The 24291-nt window shown below is 32.6% G+C and overlaps 2 protein-coding genes and 1 long non-coding RNA gene across 6 annotated transcripts; 2 read left to right on the top strand and 1 right to left on the bottom strand.

The window, feature by feature from the left end:
• Window positions 1-5419: 5419 nt before the first annotated feature.
• LOC100797767 (trihelix transcription factor ASR3) lies at window positions 5420-9102 on the top strand. Of its 2 annotated transcripts, XM_041006040.1 has the most exons (4): window positions 5454-6280; window positions 6380-6421; window positions 8557-8843; window positions 8870-9102. In XM_041006040.1, exons 1-3 carry the CDS (start codon window positions 5629-5631, stop codon window positions 8838-8840), a joined length of 978 nt encoding a protein of 325 aa, XP_040861974.1. In that variant the 5' UTR covers window positions 5454-5628; the 3' UTR covers window positions 8841-8843; window positions 8870-9102. The 2 variants fall into 2 exon arrangements, with proteins under 2 accessions (XP_003536818.1, XP_040861974.1); XM_003536770.5 differs by having other exon boundaries at window positions 5420-6280; window positions 8557-9102.
• Window positions 9103-18494: 9392 nt separating this feature from the next.
• On the top strand, window positions 18495-19132 carry LOC100797217 (uncharacterized). The gene has a single exon (NR_157586.1). It is a non-coding gene; the product is annotated as an uncharacterized lncRNA (long non-coding RNA).
• A 1483-nt stretch (window positions 19133-20615) lies between these two features.
• Window positions 20616-23666, bottom strand: LOC100305406 (serine/threonine protein kinase). 3 transcript variants are annotated; one of them, XM_006588303.4, is made up of 5 exons: window positions 23276-23666; window positions 22982-23175; window positions 22713-22902; window positions 21493-21884; window positions 20616-21402 (listed from the first exon to the last, which is right to left on the bottom strand). In XM_006588303.4, exons 1-5 carry the CDS (start codon window positions 23424-23426, stop codon window positions 20947-20949), a joined length of 1383 nt encoding a protein of 460 aa, XP_006588366.2. In that variant the 5' UTR covers window positions 23427-23666; the 3' UTR covers window positions 20616-20946.
• Window positions 23667-24291: the final 625 nt, after the last annotated feature.

The raw sequence follows: 24291 nt of genomic DNA, 5'->3' as shown, positions 1-24291 counted from the left end.
TAATACATACTATGCTAATCATATAATAATGAATTCGAGACTCATATTACCTTGTAACCAACGGATATGATGGTGTCCGATTAACTCTTGTTGCAATGAAGGGCATGCGATACCATGCCCAAGATTGCAACAATGACGCACAGCCGCCCATGGTTTTGGCATCAGGGTTAGTGACCTAACACATTTCCTTATATAGCGTTGTTAGACAAGCAGAGCCCCAACTATACCGCCTGACTCAGTTGAGACCAGCCAACACAGTGAGGTATATCAAATGAACCTGATTTCTCGTCTTGTCTAGCATTAAAACCCCACCAATTAGTCGCAAAATGTAAGCTCTGTAGTGTGCTTCTAATTGTTGTTGTGTTGGTTCCGAGGGAAGCGACGACATATTATCTTGCAACCACTTAAGCTTAATGGCAGAGTCTACTATTGCTTCTCCCTTTGGTGGAACAACACCCAAATATTGTTCACACATTTCCTCCCAATCATAATAGGTTGCACCAGTGATTGGCCTATCGTCCACCCTTATGCCAAGCTACAGTGCTACATCCTCCAGTGTAATTGTACATTCTCCAACAGAAGATGAAAAGTGTGCGTTTTTTGTCTCCATCGCTCAACAAGTGCAATCACTAGATGATGATCAATTTTGAAGAGGTGTAATTTTGCCACATCAGCAAACCCAGTATGAGCAAGCAATGACTCAATTAAAGAAGGATGAGGAGCAAACAACGAATGACAATACAAAATGATTATTGGTGGTTGTCCCTGTAAAACAAAAGTTACCTTTTTTATAATTGTCACAACAATTAAAGGTTATAATGTCATCTAATTGTTACTTATCATGTTTTGTATCTTTGAAGCTCGGTGACAATCTTGTTTCCATAACAATATTGTTGCCTCCATTCTCCCTTTACACAATCAAACGATTGAAAATTTAGTTGCTGATATTTAAAATGAATCGGTGAGTGTAATAAGTTGTATGGTCTGATATGGTTTTTATAGGTGGAGAAAAATTTGCACATGCCACTATTTACAGTATTGTTCACTTTACTGTTCATGTCGGGAATCCTACAGAGATATTTTATGCATCAGAACACTGTTCATGTCACTGCGCGCATCAGGAATCCTGTAGACACACTGTTCATGTCCCTGTTCGCGTCAGAACACTGTTCACGTCACTGTAGATCAATTGTTGAAAACAAAAATTATCGGTGCACTATTTACGACACTGTTCACGCAATTTTGAGCGCAAAAACTGTCGGTGCACTATTCATGACACTGTGGAGGCAATTTGTACTATTAAAATGATCGGTGTGATGAAGGCCGTTGGATCTATTCATAGCCACGACACTATAAATAGGTCTCCAAACGTATTCTTCTACACAGAGAAAACACTTCACAACAGAAGTTTCAAATCACTCTCAGTCTCCAAACCAAATCACTCTCTGTCTCCAGACCAAATCACTCTCAGTCACCAAACCAAATCACTTTCAGCCTCAAAACCAAATCACTCTCTGTCTCCAGACCAAATCACTCTCAGTCACCAAACCAAATCACTCTCAGCCTCAAAACCAAATCACTCTCAGTCTCCAGACCAAATCACTCTCAGTTACCTAACCAAATCACTCTCAGTCTCCAAACCAAAACACTCTTAGTCTCCAAACCTAATCACTCCCAGTCACCATGGCAAGCAGAAATGAAAATGTCCCTGCCCTAGTCTACCATAATGCTTATGTAGCCGACTGTGACGAGGGCGTTGAGTTTAAGGACAAAAACAATGTACTTCTTTCAATGAGGAGAGACATCACCTTGAATGCCTTAAAAAAATCCAACGTAAGATGGGCCTAAACCGAGGTCAAACCATAACCACAGTCATTTATCGATACCCCATTTCTATTGGGTCTGGCATGTTCAATTACAAGGTTGTTACCATCAGGGACGATGAGGAAATTGATGACATGTTTGATATCTATAACCGACATCAATTCTTAAGTGACTTTCAGTTGCTCATACAATACGAACAACAACCTTCTTCTACTGCCAATGTCGAAACAACCATTTAATCACCACAAATTCACGAAACACCATACACTGACTATCATACTCAAACCTACCATGAAGGTTCATCCTCTTACACACTAATCTCATACACGACCACAAAAGATTATTACGTCCCTCATTTTGAATCCACCGAATTCGATACCCACATTAGTTTATACACACAACTGCTTGGTGGATCGTCAAGCTACTGTGACATGACTCCCCAACTAAATGAGTCATCCCAACTAAATGTCGACCCAACTACTAATATCCATGTTGCTCAGTCTGAAAGCAACAAAATGTCACATGACTATTATGCTCAAAATGGGTTGTCGTATGAAGTAGTTGGTGACTTTAGTGACGACAAAAACAAAATTTTGGCGAACAACAACAACAAGAACAAGAACAACAACAACAACGACAACGACGATAATGACATACAATTCCTTTTCCAACAAACATCAACTGAAAATGTCTATCGTCCATATCCAAATAGCGCTGATGTTGGTGACAACCAAGTGCCTGACAACCCCGACTATAGACATTTTTTGGACGAACAACAACAATCTGACTTGCACGATGACGAGTTGTATGTTAGTCAGCAATTCCATCAATTAGAGGACCTAGAGCACGCGGTAAAAATGTGGCACATTAAGAACCATGTGACTTTCAAAGCTAAAAGGTGTGTGAAGGATACATAGGTCTTATGTTGCCCAGCTAAAGGGTGTCAATGGAAACTTAGAGCGTCTGAAAGAAAAAATCTAAAAGTTTGGGAAATTAGAATGATAAAAAGACCTTACACATGCGTCATGCCAACCATTTCACAAGATCACAATAAGATTGATTCGAAACTTGTAGGCAAAAATATCCTTGTGATGGTTGAAGAAAATGAGCAACTAACCATTCTTACATTCATCGCATTCGTAAGACAAGAGTTCAGATACACCATTACATATCGTAAAGCATGGCTGACAAAACAATGGGCACTTGAGCAGGTATATGATAATTGGGAAGAGTCATACAACATACTTTCCAAATACCTACAAACTTTGCAACTTTTCATCCCTGGCACAATTGTCAGGATTCAAACTATTCCTGCACTGGATGAGTCCAACCAAATAATCCCAAACAAGGTCATATTCCATTGACTTTTTTGTTCATTTAAGGCATGCAATGATGTGTTTGCATTTTGCAAACCCATTGTGCAAATCAATGGAACATGGCTATATGGAAGATACAAAGGGACACTGTTAATTACAATTGCACAAGATGACGCTAACAACATATTTCCATTGACATTTGCCATTGTCGAGGGTGAGACAACAAATGAGTGGCACTTTTTTTTTTTTTTTTGCAAAACTTGAGGACACATGTGACACCACAACATGGTATATGCTTAATCTTTGATAGACACGAGTCAATCAAAAGTACATACAGACAACCTGACAGTGGGTGGACAGCAGATAACTCGTCACATGTGTTATGTATTTGGCACATAGGCCAAAACTACAAAAAATAGTTCAAAAATGAGGACAAAAGAAAAAACGTCTTGAGTATTGGTAAGATATTTTGTTTATATCCTAATGGGTAAGATATTTTGTTTATATCCTAACGCACAATATTTAATTATTTAACATTAAACTAACATTCCAATTTATATATTTTTTTTCAAACCATAGGGTATGCCATGACTCAACTAGAGTTTTTATGCCACTATCGGGAGTTACAAGAAGACAACCCGCACGACACAACATTGCTTGATCAAATACCAAGGGAGCAATGGACCTTGGCATGGGATGACGGAAAATGGTGGAAACACATGACCACTAATTTGGTAGAGTCACTAAACTCGGTGCTCAAAAAAATTTAAAATTTTCCAATCACAACCTTGGTCAGAGCCATGTGTGAGAAGTTAAATAAATATTTTGTTCATCGTGGGACTTAGGCTGATGCAATGATCGCCTCCAGACAAGTTTACACACTTATTTCAGCCAAATTCATCATTGAAGAGGAAACTAAGTCCAACACTCACTTCATTCAATAGTTTGACAGCCAAAGATTTTAATTTCAAATTGAGGAAATAGTGAATACGAGAAAGAGGCGTCGAATAGGGAAATTCACTGTGAGGCTGGATCAAAGAACATGTGATTGTGGGAAACCTTAAAAGTTGCACATGCCATATGCACATGTAATTGTTGCATGTAAGTACATCAATATAGATTACTTGCAATATGTTAGTCCAATGTGCACATTGAATTACGTGTCAAGTGTCTACAAAGTCCTGGTAACAGACATGCGTCACCATGATTACTGGTCATCATATGAAGGACCACAATTATGCGACAATCCAATCACGAGAAGAAACAAAAAAAGATCAACCAAAATGGTATTCAATCTACAAGCTAGTTGGTCATTCAAAAAATAGGTGTCCCTACCGTCCCGGAAGTTCAAGTCAAACAAATTAATTTTCTTTTGCTATCAAAGTATTTCATTTCACATCATTCATAAATTAATAAAACACTCTTCAACTGTATAATTTAATGCTAATGTAGATCTTCAAAACAAATTTACATCGTAATATTTTTAACTAAATTTTTTTGTATTATAATCTTCTCCAATTTTATTAATTTTCTTTATTTATATATTTAAAAAATAAAATTACAAAAAAAAGCAAAAAGCACGTTGAGAATTTGGGGTTTGGGGGACCCGAATTCTCAATGTTAAAATTGAATTTTTTTTACCGTGTGAATAGTAAATTGTATATTGGTGTAAATAATAGGATGAGTTGTATATTTTAGTAAAAAAAATTTGTATATTTAGGAAGAAATCAATTAAGTTCATAGAACCTTATGATTCATTTTATAGTGGTGAAATTAATTTCATGCGTTTAATTTTTCTAATTAGATATTGTTTTATAGATGTGATAATTTGGCGTTGCATCTTATCTTAATCTTTTTTCTGATAATTAGTAAATATAGATTTTTTTCTCATTTTTAATTTATCTCAACTGAGTCTCTTGTAGTAGAATAAGAGATCTATTCGTCTATTTCTTAATTGTAAAATGAACCAATTTCAATTTAAAGAAATGTCCTTAAAAAGAAATCTTATTTATGCTTTTAATATGATGTCGTAAAAAATACCCAGGAGGAGCAGGGAGTAACAAAAGTACTAATAGCTAACAAGGATTTGAAAGTGGTGTTCCTGACATTTGTTTGTTTAAAATCAGCGGTGGCAGAGTAATTAATAAAGAAAGAAAATGGCATGAACAGAGGATTAAATTGAATATATTATGAGACGAGGCAGAGGCAATGACAATAAATAATAATAAAAAAAACCCTTATTAAGGGGTTAGGGACAATAAGCTTTTATTTGGTAGTTAAGGGTCAAATAAGCTGTTTAGTGTAGAATATAGCCAGTTAAAAATTGAGGACGTAGTTACAAATAATCGCAAAGCCAAAGCCCTCTCTCTCTCTCTCTCTCTCTCTGTCTCCTCCATTTCTGTGCCTCTTCTCTGTCGTTACGACCCTCTCTCCTAAACGGCGTAACGGAAGGAGTCACGTGACGTGCCGAAGAAAAAGGAAAAGGTTGATGGCTTTAGAGCAGGAGGGTCAGAATAGGAACACAAACGGCGTAGTGGATGCTGGAGATGAGGGAGGGAAAGCGCCGAGACTGCCTCGGTGGACAAGACAAGAAATTCTGGTTCTGATACAGGGAAAGAGAGACGCTGAGAACAAGTTCAGGAGGGGCCGAACCGCGGGTCTGCCATTCGGGTCGGGTCAGGTGGAGCCGAAATGGGCATCGGTATCTTCCTACTGCAGAAAGCATGGAGTGAACAGAGGTCCGGTTCAGTGCCGGAAAAGGTGGAGCAATTTGGCCGGAGACTACAAGAAGATCAAGGAATGGGAGTCTCAGATACGGGAGGAGACGGAGTCGTTTTGGGTCATGAGGAACGATTTAAGAAGAGAGAGGAAATTGCCCGGATTTTTCGATAAGGAGGTATATGATATTCTTGATTCACCAGCGGCCTTGGCTCTCGCTCTTTCATCCTCATCTCCTCCTCCTCCAACCACAACCAAAACAATAACACTCCCTGCTGAGGAGCCTCTGCCTCACCTCTATGATAGTAATCGGAGCGCGCCCGGTGACGGTGAGGATGGCTTGTTCTCAGATTTTGAACAAGATGAAGTCGCTGCCAGTTCGAAGAAGAACAAGGACATTCCTGCTCCCATTCCTATCTCAGGTTCAAATTTCATTCCTATTGCTCTCTGTCTCTTTTAAACTTTGAACACACACGCTTTCTTGACCTTTTCCTTTATGTTTTCTTCTTATTGATTTACAGAGAAGCTATACCAACCACTCCTCCGTCGATGCCAAGCTGAAGGTAATGCTCAATATAGTGCACATTTCCCTCATTACTCTACTTTTACTTTAGTCTAGGAAGCAATATCAAATTCATGACCATCTTGATCGACTATTATAATTTCGAGGACTAAATTGGTGATTCACTTAAACATTAACTTGTAAGTAAAAAAACTAAAAAGTATTTTAATAAAATAAGAAAAACGAAAAATGGTTTTCGTTACATTTTATTCAAATTCTTTTGCAGTTTTCAGTTACTAATTTATATAAATTAATGTTATGTTACACCTCAATTACATTTTGGTTAGTTATTGAATAGAATTTTGAAGTGAGGGACTTAACTTGAACAACTAAAACTATGAGGATAAATGTGAGTAATTAAAATTAGGGGGAAAGCCACACATAGATTAGCAATTTAGTCATTTTCAAATGAGAATATCCATTTTGGCAAATTTGCTGAGTTCATAATGTGTGCCATCCATAATTGATTAAAAATCACATGTATTGTCTTAAGAGTTTAGACTCGAATGATATAGTATGTATTTGGTTTTCAGTTATCACTTGCCACCCATTTGAAAGCACTTTCAACTGAATCTACGAGTCTAGTGTCATTGGACACAATGGTCTGTTTGAAGCTTTCTAAAGGAAAACCAAACACAACAATTGTTAGCAATAACTTTTAGTTGTAGAATTATGTTTAATTAAACTTCAATCATGTTTGGAGAAATACCACCCCCGATCCTATATATAAAAGAAACAAATACTTAACTTGTTAAGACCAATATAAGTGGTTAAATTAGTTAATTTTAATTAATATTTTCATAAATTTAAGTATTATTCTAAAATTATCCATAGAATTAATTGGTTTAATATTATGACACTGCTCACAATCCAAGGAATAATTTTTTCAACCAATAGGTATGAGTTGTATTGTTAATGGCTCAATAAATGCATCCATTCTCTTGGAAAATGAATGAAATCTTATTAATAGACTTTACAATAAATTAAGGATATAAAAGAAAATATAGACAAAAAATACTAACTTTTGTTTTTTATATTAAACTTTTTCCCTAAGTTAAAATTAACTTGTGAACTTTAACTTTTAAAAAATTGAGGTAGATAAGTTGATTTTAATTTATATAACTTTATAATTCATTTTGATTTATATCCTTTTCTCTTATAATTACTTACTGAAAAGTTTTTCTGAACATGGCCTCCATATTTGATCTGATTATGCTTCTATGTGCCGTTCTTGAGATAGCTTCTATGTGTTTGTTTTAGTTAGTTAAACTGCACTTAATAACAAGATGGCTAGCCCAAAAATATGGAAGCTACTTCGGTGACCTTTACTTTATCTCCAGAATATGGTGAAATGGAGCTTTTAGACCTTGAATTAGCTAAAATCCATCTGTCGCAGCTTGCTCACCTTGTTCGATATCTATAACAATACTTTTGTTTCTATTGCTGCTTCTGATTTCTGCCATGAGAATAGAGTTGATTGTTTGCTCTTTCATCAGTTTCCTGTTAATGCATTTGGTATTTCAATAATGCCAAGATATAATGATTTTCTTGGCTAAATTTCATTTACTAGAGTTCACCTTGTAACAGTGTCTATGGGAATTAGTAGGACTGAATCATCCAACGTTAAAATGATCTAGAAATTGTTTGAAAGCTCGTTTATAAATTATGCATCTGTACAATATGAATTAGATCAAAATTCCTTACATATAAGTAAATGATGTCAACCTCTATAATGACACAAGTAATGCTACTTATAAATCCTCACACTCTCACTCCTCCGCAAGTCATTGGATATTAAATTCAGCCATAACTTTACTCTTTTTTTTTTTTTTTTTTGGAATGGTCCAAATTCTGTACATCCCTCACATGGTATGAGTAGTTCTTTAATGTTTCAAAAGCATGTTATTCATAATTGGCAAATTCCTAGATAAATCATTCTCAGAGCTCCATGTAATAGCTTAGGATTCTGTGATAACTGCCTCTCAGCCACAAGCACTGATTAGTCGATTTTAAACTTTTTAGCTTCTCATAAATAGACTTCAAAGCAAAGTGCTGGTTTAACGATGATAATATTGAGGATGCAACTGATGCTTGATTATACATTTAACATGTTTAAACATTCTTTTTATTCTACAGATGTGACTAACGAGAAACAGTCCACTTCAAATCCAGAAATGGGTTCTACTTCTCAAGGAGAGAGGAAAAGGAAGCGGTTAGCAACTGACGGAGAGGAGGAAACTTTGCAATATCAATTAATTGATGTCTTGGAAAGAAATGGCAAGATGCTAAGTGCTCAACTTGAAGCGCAAAATATAAATTTCCAGTTGGATCGTGAGCAGCGTAAAGACCATGCAAGTAATTTGGTTGCTGTGCTTGATAAGCTTGCGGATGCTCTAGGGAGAATCGCTGATAAATTATAGTGCAAGAGCAATCAGAATACAGTGTACATAACAGTTGAAGTCCTGTAGATAATAGTGGTTTCTGTTATTTATCTCAGCAGGTCTCCTAGAAAATGACTGCCACACTTGTTCCCCGTTTGTTTTTCTTTCTGGATATGCCATATTTTTGTGGTTTATTACTGCCATTTTAGGATTATATAGACACCTTTGGATTACTACTCTTTCTCTCTTACTGTTATATTAATATACATGCGGTCATACGAATCTTTCTCTGGGAAGTAAAGCTGGTTGTATGGACGACATTCATGTTTATATGCACTTTTATTTGTTGTGGCTTTCATTTATGGTTCATAATTTATTTATTCCTCAGGCAGTCTGGCTCACAGAGTCGTCTTACCCAATTCGGTCATGAAAAAATTGGGCTTAAATTATAATTTTGTTCCTATAAATATCCTATTTTTGGTTTTAGCCCTTTAATGATTTTTTTAGTACTGTCATTTTTTTTGTCCTTGTCAATTTTTTTTTTGTTTAAATCTTAGTTGTCTAGTAATAACTTAAACTTAATAATGATATTGACAACTCATTAATTGTTATGTTATCAAAAAATTTAATGTGATAATAACATGTATTTCTTTTTAGTAAATTGTTTTTTTTAAGTGTTTGTCAACCTGTCTTATGCCATCAACCAAAATATAAGGGCCTATTTGTTTTTATCATTTCCTGTTTTTATTTTCAATAAAAATAGAAAACATGTTTGGTCAGATGTTTTCATTTTTAGTTTTAGAAAACAAATCCAATATTTTGGAAAATTCCGAAAACGAAAAAAAGCCCTTTTCTGCTTTTCCACTAATTGTGCAATGGTATTTGTGAAGTTTTTAGACCTTCTTTTCATTTGCAACACACTTTCTTTCACTTCGAAGCTAGTAACCATCCATTTCAATAATGTGATGGTGTACTCAAAACTTGCCTTCTCTCCCAATGGGTGCTGTACAAAGAATGCCATTGAATAAATTTTCGAATTAATGAATGGAAAAAATTTATTGAAGAAAATCAGAAAATGAAAAAAAAACATATTTTCTAAATGATGAAAACTTGAAAATGAAAATAATTTTCACAAAATGAAAATAGGAAATATTTTCTCAAACCAAACACACCTACTTAAAAAAATTACATAAAAATATCTCATTTCTGACAAGTCATTTTACTGTCAATATTATTATGAGATGTGATTAATTAATAGTGTTACTTGACAACAACAACTAAAACTAAAAAAGAATTATAAGACTAAAACAAAAAAAAAACTTCAAAGAACAATAAGATATTTTAAAGGTACCAAATTATTATGCAAGCAAACAAAAAAACAATTCAATCTAATTTAAGGTCTGAAAAGTGAAATCACCAAATGATTCTTCTTTGAAATTATAAATGTAAAATATTATCTTTTTATTCTTTGGATAGAAAAAATAAATTGCCTGGTATTTATAATTTTGAAGAGTTAAATAGTTATTCTTTTTTACGAATCAGAGTGTATCTAATATTTATTTTTTTTTTTTACCGATTTTGACATTCACCCTAAATTTATAAATTGAACCAAAATTGTTTAGGCTAAAGATAACATGACAGGCAAAGTTAAGATGCAAGTCAAGATGCATAATAATATTGTAAAATCATCGAAGGGTGCGAGGTATGTTACCAAATTCTAGAAGAACTAAATTTCTTTATTCACTTTAGACTCTTTTGGTTGTACATGCCGAGTTGAAGGTGGAGAGAGTTTCTAGAGGTGCCTTGATAGTTATGAAGAAAAACTTGAATAATAAACAATATGACTTGCAAGGTAACATGATAGTACAATCGTAGTTTATTTTTATTTTAGATCTTGACCAAAATTGTTTGTGACATGAGATTAGCATTGGAAAATTATGAGATGTAGATAGAAACCATGTACTATAACAAAAGTAGAAAGATTCATTTGAGATCTCTACGAATGAGCATTGTTCATGATTTAAGTGTCTACCTCTTGTAACGTAGAACAAATGCAAATCATCCAACACCATGGTAGTCCACACAAGCAAAATGCCTTAGAACATTTTTTTTCCAATGCTAGCTGATAGATAGGATTTTATTAAGGGTTAGCAAGACCAGCACATCCTCTAATTTAATTCAGCTCAAAGTTGATTTGGATAGGTTTGAGTTTTAAAAATAAACCGTATCTTGAAAACGGGTCCGGACTATGTCTCAAGTTGATCCAACTTAGTCCAAGGTTCTATATTATTTTAAAAAGACATGTTTTAGCAAATATATATTAGTAATATTTTTTTACTTTAATGGATAATATTTTGTAGGTTTAAATACTCTCGTCTCTTACAGTTGCATTTACTTTTCAATTTGATACATATAGTTTAAAATATGTCAATTTGGTCCTTAAGTTGTATTTTTTTTATTTAATTTCGTCCTCGTCGTGAAATCACTTTAACGTCGTTTGTTTAACCACGACAAATTATTGTTCATTGAACTTCTCTTTTTCTATATTACTCATTGTACTATTCATCGATTTCAACCTTTTACAATCACAATCCACCACCATCCAAAACAAATGTTATCATGGATTGAAAACAATAATCACAATTCTACGATGCAACTCACGAGTTACAGGGGAACTGGAAAAGGAGGTTCTTTGTTCTTGATAGCTGGGGAATGCTGTATTACTATCGTAAACAGTGCAGCAAATCTTCTGTAAGCAATCTAGTGTGAAAATTAAGTTGGTTTACGAAGCAGCCTAATGTGCTTCTTTATATCAAGTTTCACCATATATTATGGTAATTTATCATTCTAGGGGTCTAGCAGTCAACATTCTGGACAGAAGAATAGTTCTGAGTTTGATTCTGGACTTTTGAGTTGATGGCTGTCTTCTCATTATCATGGTGGGGTACATGATGAGAAATCTGTTGCCCATCACACTGTGAACCTGCTTACATCAACAATCAAAGTTGATGCCAACCAATCAGATTTGAGGTTTTGTTTCAGGATCATTTCACCAACGAAGAACTACACTTTGCAGGTTATTTGATATTATTTTTGGATTTTTCTGTTCATAATGATATCAGAGCATAGATTTTAATCTTTATAATTTAATTCCTTAAATTAAACTTAAGCTTGTCAGTGCAGGTAGAGAGTGCTCTGGAGCAAATGGATTGGATTGAAAAGATAACAGGTGTTATTGCCTCATTGTTGAGTTCTCAGATTCCTGTAAGGATAACTGCCAAGAACTTTTGTTAAGTGACAGTAGAATTTCACCACCAATTTGATTATTGCTCTCCAATTTTATCAGTGTTTGCCTGCAAGTCCAATGGGAAGTGATTATCATAGGTCTGCCAGTGAGAGTAGTTCTTTTGAAGGCTCAGATTTTGATCACTCTGCATATGCAGCAGAGAGAAGTCTTGCTTCTGTACATCTTGAGTGCCCCTCAAGGGGTTTGCAGCTGCAACAAGACTGGACTAAAAAGTGAGAAGCCAATTCATGTGTTACGAAGAGTTTGTGGGAACGATAAATGTGCTGATTGTGGTGCCCCTGAACCTGATTGGGCTTCACTAAATCTTGGTGTTCTTGTTTGTATTGAGTGTTCTGGTGTTCACCGAAACTTTGGTGTACACATATCAAAGGTATATTGTACAAGGGCTCTCTCTTGATCATTGCTTATGTTACATCAGCAAATCAGTTATTTACTTTTCAGTTGATTGGGGTTGTAAAAGTTCTGTTTTGGTGTAGAGAGAGAGAGAGACGCATGTTAGTAAATTATAATTGATTACACTACAATGTGTAGTGACTCTTGTATTTATATTACTAGGTTTAAGAATGTGACGAAGATAACTATTGTGGCCAATTGTTGGCCCTTAGGTACTAATAATAAAAGAACATTGGGGAAGGATATAATGTTGGTGGCAATGTATTTATTGGAGAAGCCATCTTTCAACTATTGTGAAAAGTATGCTCATTTTTGTCATATAGGCCTATTTAGATAAATTTTCCCATAAGCACTTATAGAAGAAAAAAAAAATAAGTAAAACGAATTAAATTTTTTATAAACTAAAATCAACTTATGCATTTAATTTTTATAGAAGTTCTTCTCATTTAACTTGTCCACATTCTAAGGTAACTTCTCAACATGCTAAGGTGTATAAGTTGATTTTAGTTTATGAAAAAAGCTAAATATACATTTCACATTCTTGAGTCTTCACTTAACAACGTAAGGTTTTGGAATTATTGGTTCACTTAGAGCCTTTATGAGTTATGACCAAGTGGTATAGAGTTCAATCCTCCCCACCCTTTATCTTCTAATAAACAAAATATTGAATTATAGCGCAAGGTAGGCGGGCCTAAGCATTATCCAAACTATGGGCCTAAAGGGTTCTTGCACAGAGGGGTATGTTAGGGATACAATATAAAATCATTCTTGTGTCTTCATCTAACAGCTTAAGCATTTGGAATTGTTGGTTTATGACACCCATCTTAAATGCAGCAAAATTAGCTGGTCATAACTTAATCACATGTTTTGCTCTATATTGGTAATTTTAGAATCAAAACATCTTGTCTGCTAGGTGGAAATATATACTTGTGTCTGGTTGACTTCCATCCCTCTACTTGTATATGTAGGTATTAACCGTGGCTTTCGTATTAGGGCTTGCACAGATTGCTCATCTTGTTGCTTTTTCTCACCTTTTGTTGCAGGTCAGGTCTCTCACACTGGATGCAAGTTTGGGAACCTTCTGTGATAAGTTTGTTTCAGTCTCTTGGGAATGCTTTTGCCAACACGGTCTGGGAGGAACTATTGGAATCAAGAAGTTCATTTCAGGTTGATCTTGTCCCCACAGGGTAAAGAATCCCCATTATTATATCTTTGTCTTAGACCATTGATTATTATTTTTTATGACGTATTGCTGATATTTACTTATGCTACTCATGAAGCTTAAACAAGTCTAACAAATCACCGATTCTTTATGAAGCTTACCATTTTGACACTTTTCCACCTTTAACAACACCAAACACTTTCTATAATATAGCTTGGGAATTTATCGTTGAAAAGTAAATTTTCCTTCTCAGCATCAATAGCTTGACTTATATTTTTGGAATTGTGTTAGAATGTTAGCCAATACAATTGATTAATTTTTCATGCAACAACATAAACAAATGATGATGCAAATAACTAGTAAGCTGCGTCTTTTAAACATATTTCGTCCTCTGATGAAGAATAATTATTTTTTTTCTCGATCTTAAATATAAGAAAATTTTAGTTAATTTTATCTTATTTAATATTATAATCTCTAAAATATTCTTAATTTTTTGAAGTATTATTTTCAATGATTCTTCTTTATTCGTGATACCAAGTTTCAATGAAAAAAATTGATCCCTATAAAAATAAAATGAATAAATTATACTTGCATCCCTTTTATTTTTTTCAAATTACACCCGACACTTCTCCTAAACACTGTTTAATAATTTAATAGAAAGTAAGTACATGATAATTATATGTCTTTTAATGAAAATTTATGTCTAAAATATCTTCATCTTCTTCCTCACACTCACACCCCCTGTGTTTTTTCCAAATTGCACCCAACATCCCTCCTTTTTCCACTTTACAAAAAACTCTTTAATTGTTTAGTTCACATTACATCCAGACCCTCTCCCTCCTAAACATTGTTTAATAATTTAACAGAAAATAGACACATATTGTTCATATGACTTTTAATGAAAATTCATGTCTAAAATATCCTCATCTTCTTCTTCTTAACTCCATAAAAGACATGACACCATTTTCAACCTAAAAATATTTTAACACTATTTTTTATTTTTTTTTCTAATTGAACGTTAATCCAACTTTTAGTTGGAGGTGAACCCACCTTGTTGATATGCATGTGTTAATACCCTTCCTTCTTCTTCTTCTTCTTCTTTTTTTTAGTTCAATTTTTTTGGTCCGTGTTAGGTCGCTTGACTGTTGCGTTTTTGTTGGACGTGTTCTCAGCAATGTCTATTGTTTGAATATGATCTTTTGCTTTAAATTTTAGTGTTTTGCTCTCGCATTTATGTTTTTAACTCCTTTCCTTGAAATATTTATTTTTGATCGTTAGGTGTTTGATATAATATCTCAAACAAGAGATGCATTTTCTTCAAGTGTTAGCAATAATGAAGTAAGAGTCAAATATTAAAGAAAAACTTATTATTGCCTTAAGAAAGATCATTTCACAAGGTCAATTGTTAATTTGTTATTGAGTATTTAACAAAAATGTTAGGACAATTTCGTCTGCTCACATATTTCAATTGACGTTAGTTAACGACATTAACAGAAGGAGAGATAAAAGTAATGTAAAAAAAGGAAGGGATATCAAGTGCAATTTGAGAAAAAACACAGGGGATACAAGTGTAACAAATATGTGAGAGCAATTTCATCTGTTCATGTATTTTAATTGACCTTAGTTAATGGTGTTAACAAAAGGGGTAAAAGTAATGTATAAAAAAGGAAAGAATATTGGGTGTAATTTGAGAAAAACATAGGAGATGCAAATGTAATTTACTCAAATAAAATATATTTTGCTAGTCCTTAGTGGAAACTTGATTAAATGGTTCCATGACATGATTAACGGACTTAGGTACTTTCTCTTGCTACTTTTCATACTACCATCTAACAGAGTTATCATTGAGGACCAACAAAAATATGCTTTATTTTTATAGGAATCAAATTAATACAAATTTTTTTTATAAGGATGAAATTAATATTTTTCAAATTTTACAAGAATAACAAATATATTTTACCCTTTAGTTTTTAATTGAGATTGTGTCATATGGTTAACTAATTTTCTAAGTTAAGATGAATCAATTTTTTGTTTCTTTTTTTATATTTGAGAAAAATATAATGAGAGTTGAATTATTATCTATCCGAATAATATAATACTAATGAAGAAATAAATTATTTCATAACAACTAACGAAGTCTAGTTCAATAAATTAAAAAATTATTGCTTGGCTTATTCTCTACTTTGTAGAGAAATTATTCCTACACTTGTTCTTGGCCATCTCAACTAATGAAGCTGGACTTCTCACCTTTCTTATTCCTACACTTGTTCTTCGTGGATGACTCTTTTTGTCATATTTGCTGCAAGGAAATTCACCCAGCCCATCAAGGTACCTTTACTTTTTGTCTTCATACAAATTTATATCCAAAATTCCCTGATCTTGGTCTCATGCTTAACATCAAATTCAAGGATGACATCGGTGACAAGTCTGTTTTCATGTTCAATTCTCTCCCTGCTCACCAGAGGAAAGCTTTGCTTGACAAATTACAACAGCAAAAAAATCAGAATTAAGATGGATGTGGGAAATTTTTTTAAGAGACCATGTCACGCTCTGTGAGCAATTATCTCATGTAAAAGGAAATAGTTTCAGCCCCTCCCCTAGAAACATGATATCAACAGTAACTAAACCACTTTCCCATATCACAATTATAATGCATGCTTGATTCAAAGTCTGCAAAATGACAATTTAGTGAAGGTTCATTGGTGTACAAGTATTTCATTTAGTTCGTTTATTAATTAAACAACTATTTAATTATCAGTACATGAACTAAACAAAAAGTCTCTATGTTAAACTTTATATAAACTTTATTTAATTAAAAATGTTTATTTGGTATTTTATATAAACTTTAATTTTATTTTATTGATAAAAATGTATTTTAGGTATTTACAACTTTAGTTTTTAATTAATTTTAAACTCTTGTAATTTTTTATTTGTAGATGAATTATTTTAGTTACATTTTTTATTGATAAATTATTTTTCTCATATTGTGTATTCTACTCCTAATGTTTTGATACATATTAAAATAGTTCCAATAAAATTTAAAATAACATAAATATGAAATTTTATGTTTTTTTTTTCTGAATTATCACAGTGTAGACATTTTATTATGTTAATTAGTGTAATAGGTAATATAATCAGTGTAATGCAAAAACTATTTCAATATATATATATATATATATATATATATATATATATCATTCATCAATATCTCGAAGTTTAATATTTTGTCTGTTAAAAAAGTATAATATTGAAATACTAAATTAAGTATTATAAATATTATAATGATTAAAATAAATAGTGTAATATAAAAATATAATAATTAAAATAAACAGGGAGCGTAAAAATATAATGATTAAAATAAATAGAGTATCATAAAAATATCCAAATAAAAAACATATTATGTATCACTATCATTTGTTAATATCTTATGTAACAAACGAGTAAAAATAAGAAAATCCTATATCATGTATCAAAAAGGTATATAAAAAAAGCTTAATTTATGAGAAAGAGAAAAAATATACCTTATGTAAAAAGGAGTAAAAGGGAAACTTATTATACATGTTAAGGATGAAAGGGAAATAACGATAAAAAGTTAGAATGCGTCGTTTTAAAAAAACACTACTTGATTATAAATAATATAATGCTTAAAATAAAACAGTGTAATATAAAATAGTAAAAATAAAATAAAATAAATGTATTATGTATCATTATTATTTATTAGCATCTTATGCAACACATGAGTAAAAATAATAACTATTGTGTATAAAAAGGTAAAAATAATAAATTTTCCAGTAAAAATAAAATAAAATTCTACCTTATGAGTGGAAGAGAAACAAAACAATAAAAAGCAAAAGAAAGTTATCTTATGTTGTAAAGAATAAAAAGAAAACTTAATATACATATTATCATGTTAAGGATTAAAGAGGAATAAAAAAAAGAGCTAAGAGTTGATGTTTTAAAAAAATCTACTTAAAGCAGCTTATAAAAATTTATTACAAACTACTAAAAAAAATATTGTTTGTCGAAAATTTTCTAGTTAGTGAAAATTCTAAAGACTAATTATACAAAAATCTCTAATTTGAAAAATACATTAAATAATAATTGGAAATAAAATACACTAATTACAACAATGAAGACATTCCAATTATCCCAAACAATAACATTTATATTACAAGAATCTTTTCAATCAATATATTAATTTATTCTAAACAATAAAGTTTTTCTACAATTAAAAATAAAAATAGTAAAATTTAAATTGTTTCACTTATTTATTTTGTATTTGGTATCTTCACTAAAATTCTTAAATATAATAAATGAATAAATTATAAATAAATTCATGAATGCAAATCAATATTTTTAAAAATAAATAAGATATTGAACCGGTCAAGACACAAGTTCAATGTTCAATAATTCAATCTAGTTGAAAATACTTGATAATGAACAAAATATAAAAATATGGACTAAAAAAATCATTATTTATTAAATGACTATGTGATGATACACAAAAAAAAAGTCTTTGTAATTAATAATTTATTAAATAAGTGAGAAATACAATCATTAAGAAAAATATATTTGAAATGCTCCTAGTTTGAGAAGATTCTTATCTTTTTTTTTTCATTTAATGAAAAAAATACTAATTTGTTTTAACTTTATTCTTTAAAAAAAATTTAAAAATAAAAAAATATATTTTTAATAGGATATTTTGATTTGAAGACTTAAAATGTATAGATACAGTAAGTGAATCAGAAAATAAAATGCTTGTAATTATAAAAATAATATTATTTTCTAAAACCTTTTGAATATAAAAAGGAAAGAAAGAAAAAGTTGTTGTAGGTTGGGAGAGGTTGGTGAGGTGTGGGGATGGCTTTTGCGGTGACGCCTAAGATAATACCGGCTAGATTCGAAAGGGGGAATTATGGAGGAGGGGATCGGCTAAGGCTGAAGCAAGTGAAGTGTGGTATTGACGGAGGTGTGTCGAATTCCAACTACGTGGTGCCGCTGGACAATTTCTCCAACTCATCCTGCATAACACGTCCTTTAGCCGAGATACTCAGAGACCTCAATAAGAGAATCCCCGATACTATCGTCAACTGGGACAATATCACCCAGTGATGGGCTCCATTGGCGATCCAGTTTCAGCTGCTGAGGAAATTGCTTTCTGCAAAACTTGTGCCCGGTTTGGTCTTAGCTTGTATTTGTATCATGAAGATGAAATGACCAGTTTTTAAGCTTCTAAATTTTTGTTTTGGTTGGATGTGAATAGAGGTGGCTGTTAGGTACTTCTATAAAGCACTGTCAAGTATTGTGGAAAACTTGAAGCCATGTCTTCTTTTTATGAGGATCCGATGCTTATGTGTATTCAGGTTTCTTTTATTGCTCAGGTACATTTATGGCTTTAAGTTTTGTAAGTTATGGTGGCCTAAAGCCTTCCATTAATAAATGAACCATTATTATTATTATTAACGCAATAAAGTCACTCTGTGCCCGAACTTAAAAGTAGTTAGATGTAACTTGTTTTGAAAGACATAATTGTTGTTGGAAATTAAAATAAAATATTATAATGATTTATAACAATTGAGGATAAAAATATCCCGAAGAAAGATGACAACATCGAAAGGGATTATCCCTTTATAATAGTTATAGATTATTATTATTTGTGTCTGGAATGTTTTTATTTTTTGAAAGGGGGGCTGAACGATGAGATGTTTTCTCAATCTTTAAGCATAGGGAAGTAATTTCTGGAGGTTTAGTCGGAAAAAAAATCATAATAAAATAATGGATAAAATATGTTTCGGTTCTTGTAAAATTTAGAAAATATTAATTCTGCATCATAATTTTTTTTATTAATTTGATTTCTATAAGAAATAAAACATTTTTGCTGGTCCTCCATTGCAACTTCGTTAAACAATTATTTGAAAAACCCATTATTGATTCGTCTTCCTCCCTAAAATAATTTCATTAGAAGTGATGAAAAATGGTAATTTTTAAGGTATTTATCATTAAGGACTAACAAAAATATATTTTTTTAAAAAAAACCACATTAATACGAAATTTTTTATAAATATGAAATTAATATTTTTTAAATTTTATAGAAACTTCAAACATATTTTATCCTAAAATAATAATAAAATCAATGTTATATCACCACTTAACGTCCAAGATAGATAAAAATGATTAAAATATTGGAAGGAAAAAGTTCAAGAATATCAAATGATATTGAAAAAATTCAGGAATGAAAAAACATAATTTACAGTAAAAAAAAGAAATCTCTAATTAAATATATTTTTAAAAAATAATTATGTGACAATTTTATAAATATTTAAGAAATAAAAAATATACATATGTATAAGTTGAGTTTGGATTAAATTGAATTAGTTTTCAAAATCAAAAGCCGAAATATGGTCAAATCCAGTAAAAAAATGTTTTTTTTTTATTTCTTCGATTTTCAGTTTGGTCAGATGCACCATCAACTAACAAAGAAACGTAAAGAAAATCTTTAACTAAATACAAAATTATACGGCCTAAGTACACGGTCATGTTATATCTAGTTAAGGAATCCACCAGACCGGAGAATTACAACCATTTTTTTTAGATTGTGCTTTGCTTCTCTTTGACTATTTTTTTTTTTTTTTTGCCAAGAGCTAATGATTCATCTCATTTTCTTCTTAGTTTTTATTTTTATTTTTATTAAAGCATGGCTTGCTTTTATTCATAGTAGTCTCAAACAATGTTTTGAAAACAGTTTCAAAGAATTATTTATTTGAAAGGGTGAAATGTCCAAAAATCATTAATACTCTTAAAGGAATAACACAGCAATTATTATTACTCGTTTTAAATAAATTTTCCTGTCAAGCAATCGAATTGAATACAATTGCATTTCAGTTATGTTAAAGTTTCTTGCTAACAGCTAAGATTACGACGAAAAAATTACAAAGAATGTTGGATAGTCGCATTTTAGCTAAAAAAAACCTAAATTAGTCATTTTTGTCATTTGCAGCATTTTCAGAAAGCGTCGGTCCTCATAACCTTGACCTCCTAGTTCTAGCAAATAATTTACACTCGGTAAATGAAAATAAATAAAAGAAAACTAAGTGCATAAAAGGTTGATGTAGAAAAGATTTTGGTACCCGGTTCATTATGTTTTGTTGCAGCCACTGCCAGAAAGATTGTAAAGAAAGTAGAACCCGCTAAATGGCCAAAACGACCTTTTAGACTTGTCCTAGACCAGCTTTATGAAAGATGAGCTCCACCTCGCATTGCTTATGGGAATTGTACAATGAAGACTAAGCGTTAGAACCATCAAAACTGCCCTGCGCACTTTGTCGTCTTTTTTCTCTCCAATTCTCTCCCCACATCTTGGCTTCAGCCACGGCACGTTCTCTATCAAGATCCCTGTTGTTGCTGTTTAACATCCTTGCAGTTTCACGTGGGGAGTCATCTTTCTCAGATCCTTCCAAATCCCATCTGCCTCCAGATCCTCCTCCTCCACCTTCACCATTTTTCAATACTCTGTTCCTTTTATCGTCACCAGCTCCCCCCCTATGGTCATATGCCTGGTTGGCTAGAAACGAAAGGGCTGTCACCACATCCCCAATGAGAGGACGTGCTGCAGCCTGTTCTTGAATGCACATTGATGCCACAGCTAGAGCTTGGTAAAGACCTCGCATGGGATACCGTCCCTGCAGCTGTGGATCTGCTAACTTTGGAAACTTCCTGCGGTCATTGAACAGTGGACGTGCCTGCTCAAACAAATAAAAACCACCATTACCACCCCCATTGTTATGTATGCATGCCAAACTAATAAAGATAAGCAAAGATTAGAGGGCTACCCATGTGACAAGGTTTTGTTCTCCATGGGGTCGAGTGCTGTCAATGGCTTTACGGCCAGTAATCAGCTCCAAGAAGACTACCCCAAAACTATATACATCAGACTTCACAGTCAGCTGTCCAGTCATAGCATATTCTGGGGCACAGTAACCATAAGTTCCCATGACACGGGTGGAAACGTGTGATTTGTCACCAACTGGACCGAGCTTTGCAAGACCAAAGTCTGAAAGCTTTGGATGATAACCTTCATCAAGTAATATATTAGATGATTTGAAGTCTCTATAAATGACAGGAGGATTTGCTTTGTCATGAAGGTATTCCAATCCTTTTGCTGCCCCAGCAGCTATTTTCATCCTGGTGTTCCAATCTAATGGTTCCTTATCCGGGGGAAGATCTGCCCTCCAGTCCATAAATAATGATTAAACATTAGTTATTATCAGCATGAGATACTAGTCAATCATAAGAAGACAGATATAATAACAAGGAAACATTTTCCAGCAGACAATAGCATGGTTATCATATGTATCACATTCCTTTTCCATAACTTGCATTAACATGGAAAGCTAATCCAAACACTAAGTTGATTAGGTTTTATTACAAAAAGCTTTTAGATTTGAACAGGCACTACATAGCATATATATGCATCATGAATGAAAATTAACTTCACAGGGTAACAACTTTATTCTTTTCTCTGTGTCTCTCTTGAAGGAGCCAAAGCAGCACCTTGAATGGGTGGAAGAGGCTTTGCTCCATCCTTCTGGATAAATTTATGGTGTGGAGGGTTTCATTAGTCATTAGACACAAAATCTTCTATTCTATAATATCTCTTCTAGCAATTTGAAGACCATAATGAATATACAATGGTTACCTCTCCTTTATATTATTTTCTTTCAACCAAGAAATTTAGTTAATGTGTAGGTTCCAGATCCTACATTGTCAATGTGTTGTTAGACCCACTGTACAATAAACGTAAAAGAATGGATACAACAGCTAATAATTAGGGAGAAGCTGAAAGCTTAAACAAGGTTATCAGATCGAAATTCAAATTGTGAATGATGATATGTATTGAATTGTAAGATTTAGAGACAATGAGAAATTACATCAATATATGATATAGATTATATATAGTGTTCTTATAAAACAAAATGATTGGTAATATATGAATTTGTGAAGCCTTTATAAAATAGAAAGTCTAATATGTCCGAAAATATAATGATGATACCATGAAGATGGTCTTCCAATGATCCCAATGGCATAAATTCATAAACTAAGAGGCGTTGGTCACCATCAGCACAGTATCCAATGAGATTGACAAGATTAGGGTGGTGTAGAAGACTGAGCATGAGAACCTCAACGAGGAATTCCCGATTACCCTGAAGACCGTCTCTGTCTAACTGTTTAACAGCCACAACCTGTTGGAAAAGGCAAACGAAAAACAAATTTAATTTAATTCAAATTAAGTTAATTTAATTAAAGAAAGAAAAGAAATACCTGACCGGTGGTTTCCAGGAGGCCCTTGTAGACCCTTCCAAAACCACCTTCCCCTAAAAAGGATTGGGGCATGAAGTTTTTCGTTGCGGCTGCAAGCTCACGGAAAGTGAAAATTTGAGCGGCAATTTGAACAGCAGCAGCCAATTCCCTTTTGGACTCTCCATTACTTGTTGTTGACCGTAGCTTGTCTCCTGCTACCCAATACAAAGGTGTGTCAGATGATAGATGATACGGGATCTGATTTGAATTCCATTCACCGGATCAGATCAACAAGAAGAAAGAAAAATAACTAACCAGAGGCAGAGGGCGGCAATCTGGAAATACGAGAAGGAACAGGGGGCTTAAGATCATGATCATGTTCATGTTCATGGTGGTGATTTTCCTGCTGAGGATTGGGATTCAGCATCTCGTCCTCCCGCGAATCGAAGCACGAAAAACAACCCATTCCACTTTCCTCCTTGATCACACACACGCAATCAAAGCCTGCTCATCTTCCTAAAACAGATTCTTGAATGTTCTTTCTTCAATCTATTATCTATGGTTTTGCGCGTACAAATAGAATACTACTGTACAGGTTAGTGTTTCCACTTGAGCGACTTGGACCTTACCTGACCTGCGACTGGGACTGGGAGCGGACAGCATGTCCGAAACAACCAGGGGCTTTCGGTTTAATTCGGACTGGATCCAAATCTACGTACTACTATTCATTTTAATATTTTAACACCTAGATACTATACTATATCATAAATATTTATTTTATATAATTTAACTTTACAATAAATATTTTTAATATATCATTTATTATATTTAAGACTTTCCATCAACAACATATTTTTCTTTCGTCTTGGACTCATTCAATGATAAACTAATTTTATTGATATAAAAAAATTTTACACACGAAAATAATCAATAACAACATATAATTTAATATTTTCTCAATTATTGATATTTTTAAAAAATAGTTGAAATATTTAGTTCTTGTGATATACTAATATTTTAATTTGTATTTTTAAAATAGTTTTTTAATATTCATTTTTTAGCATTAGTTTTTTTATTGGGATTTAACATTAGTTTTTGTATTAAAGAACAAGTGATTAAAAAAATATATTAGAAAAATAAAAAAAATGAAAGTATGTTTATATGGATTAAATTAAAAATTATGTAAACTGTAAAGTGATGTGTCATCACATGAAAAACTAAAGCAATAGTTGCCCTAAAAAAACACTAAAGCAGTAGTTAACGGCAACTAGGTAACAACATAAATTAACAACAACAAAAATTAAAAATTACATAGACTAGTAACTAGTTTA

This window comes from Glycine max, chromosome 10 (assembly GCF_000004515.6).
Source record: "Glycine max cultivar Williams 82 chromosome 10, Glycine_max_v4.0, whole genome shotgun sequence".
NCBI classification, from domain to species: domain Eukaryota; kingdom Viridiplantae; phylum Streptophyta; class Magnoliopsida; order Fabales; family Fabaceae; genus Glycine; species Glycine max.
The sequence above is the reverse complement of the archived record's forward strand: the minus strand, read 5'-3'. Positions and strand labels throughout refer to the sequence as shown.

Excerpts from the sequence above, each read along its gene's own strand:
- LOC100305406 (XM_006588303.4), bottom strand. The coding sequence starts at position 23,426 with ATGGGTTGTTTTTCGTGCTTCGATTCGCGGGAGGACGAGATGCTGAAT. Across the intron at positions 22,903-22,981 it reads TCCTGGAAACCACCGGTCAG|GTTGTGGCTGTTAAACAGTT; the intron begins GTATTTCTTTTC and ends CTTTTCCAACAG. Across the intron at positions 21,885-22,712 it reads ATTGGAAGACCATCTTCATG|ATCTTCCCCCGGATAAGGAA; the intron begins GTATCATCATTA and ends ACTGGAGGGCAG.
- LOC100797767 (XM_003536770.5), top strand. The coding sequence starts at position 5,629 with ATGGCTTTAGAGCAGGAGGGTCAGAATAGGAACACAAACGGCGTAGTG. Across the intron at positions 6,281-6,379 it reads TGCTCCCATTCCTATCTCAG|AGAAGCTATACCAACCACTC; the intron begins GTTCAAATTTCA and ends ATTGATTTACAG. Across the intron at positions 6,422-8,556 it reads CCGTCGATGCCAAGCTGAAG|ATGTGACTAACGAGAAACAG; the intron begins GTAATGCTCAAT and ends TTTATTCTACAG.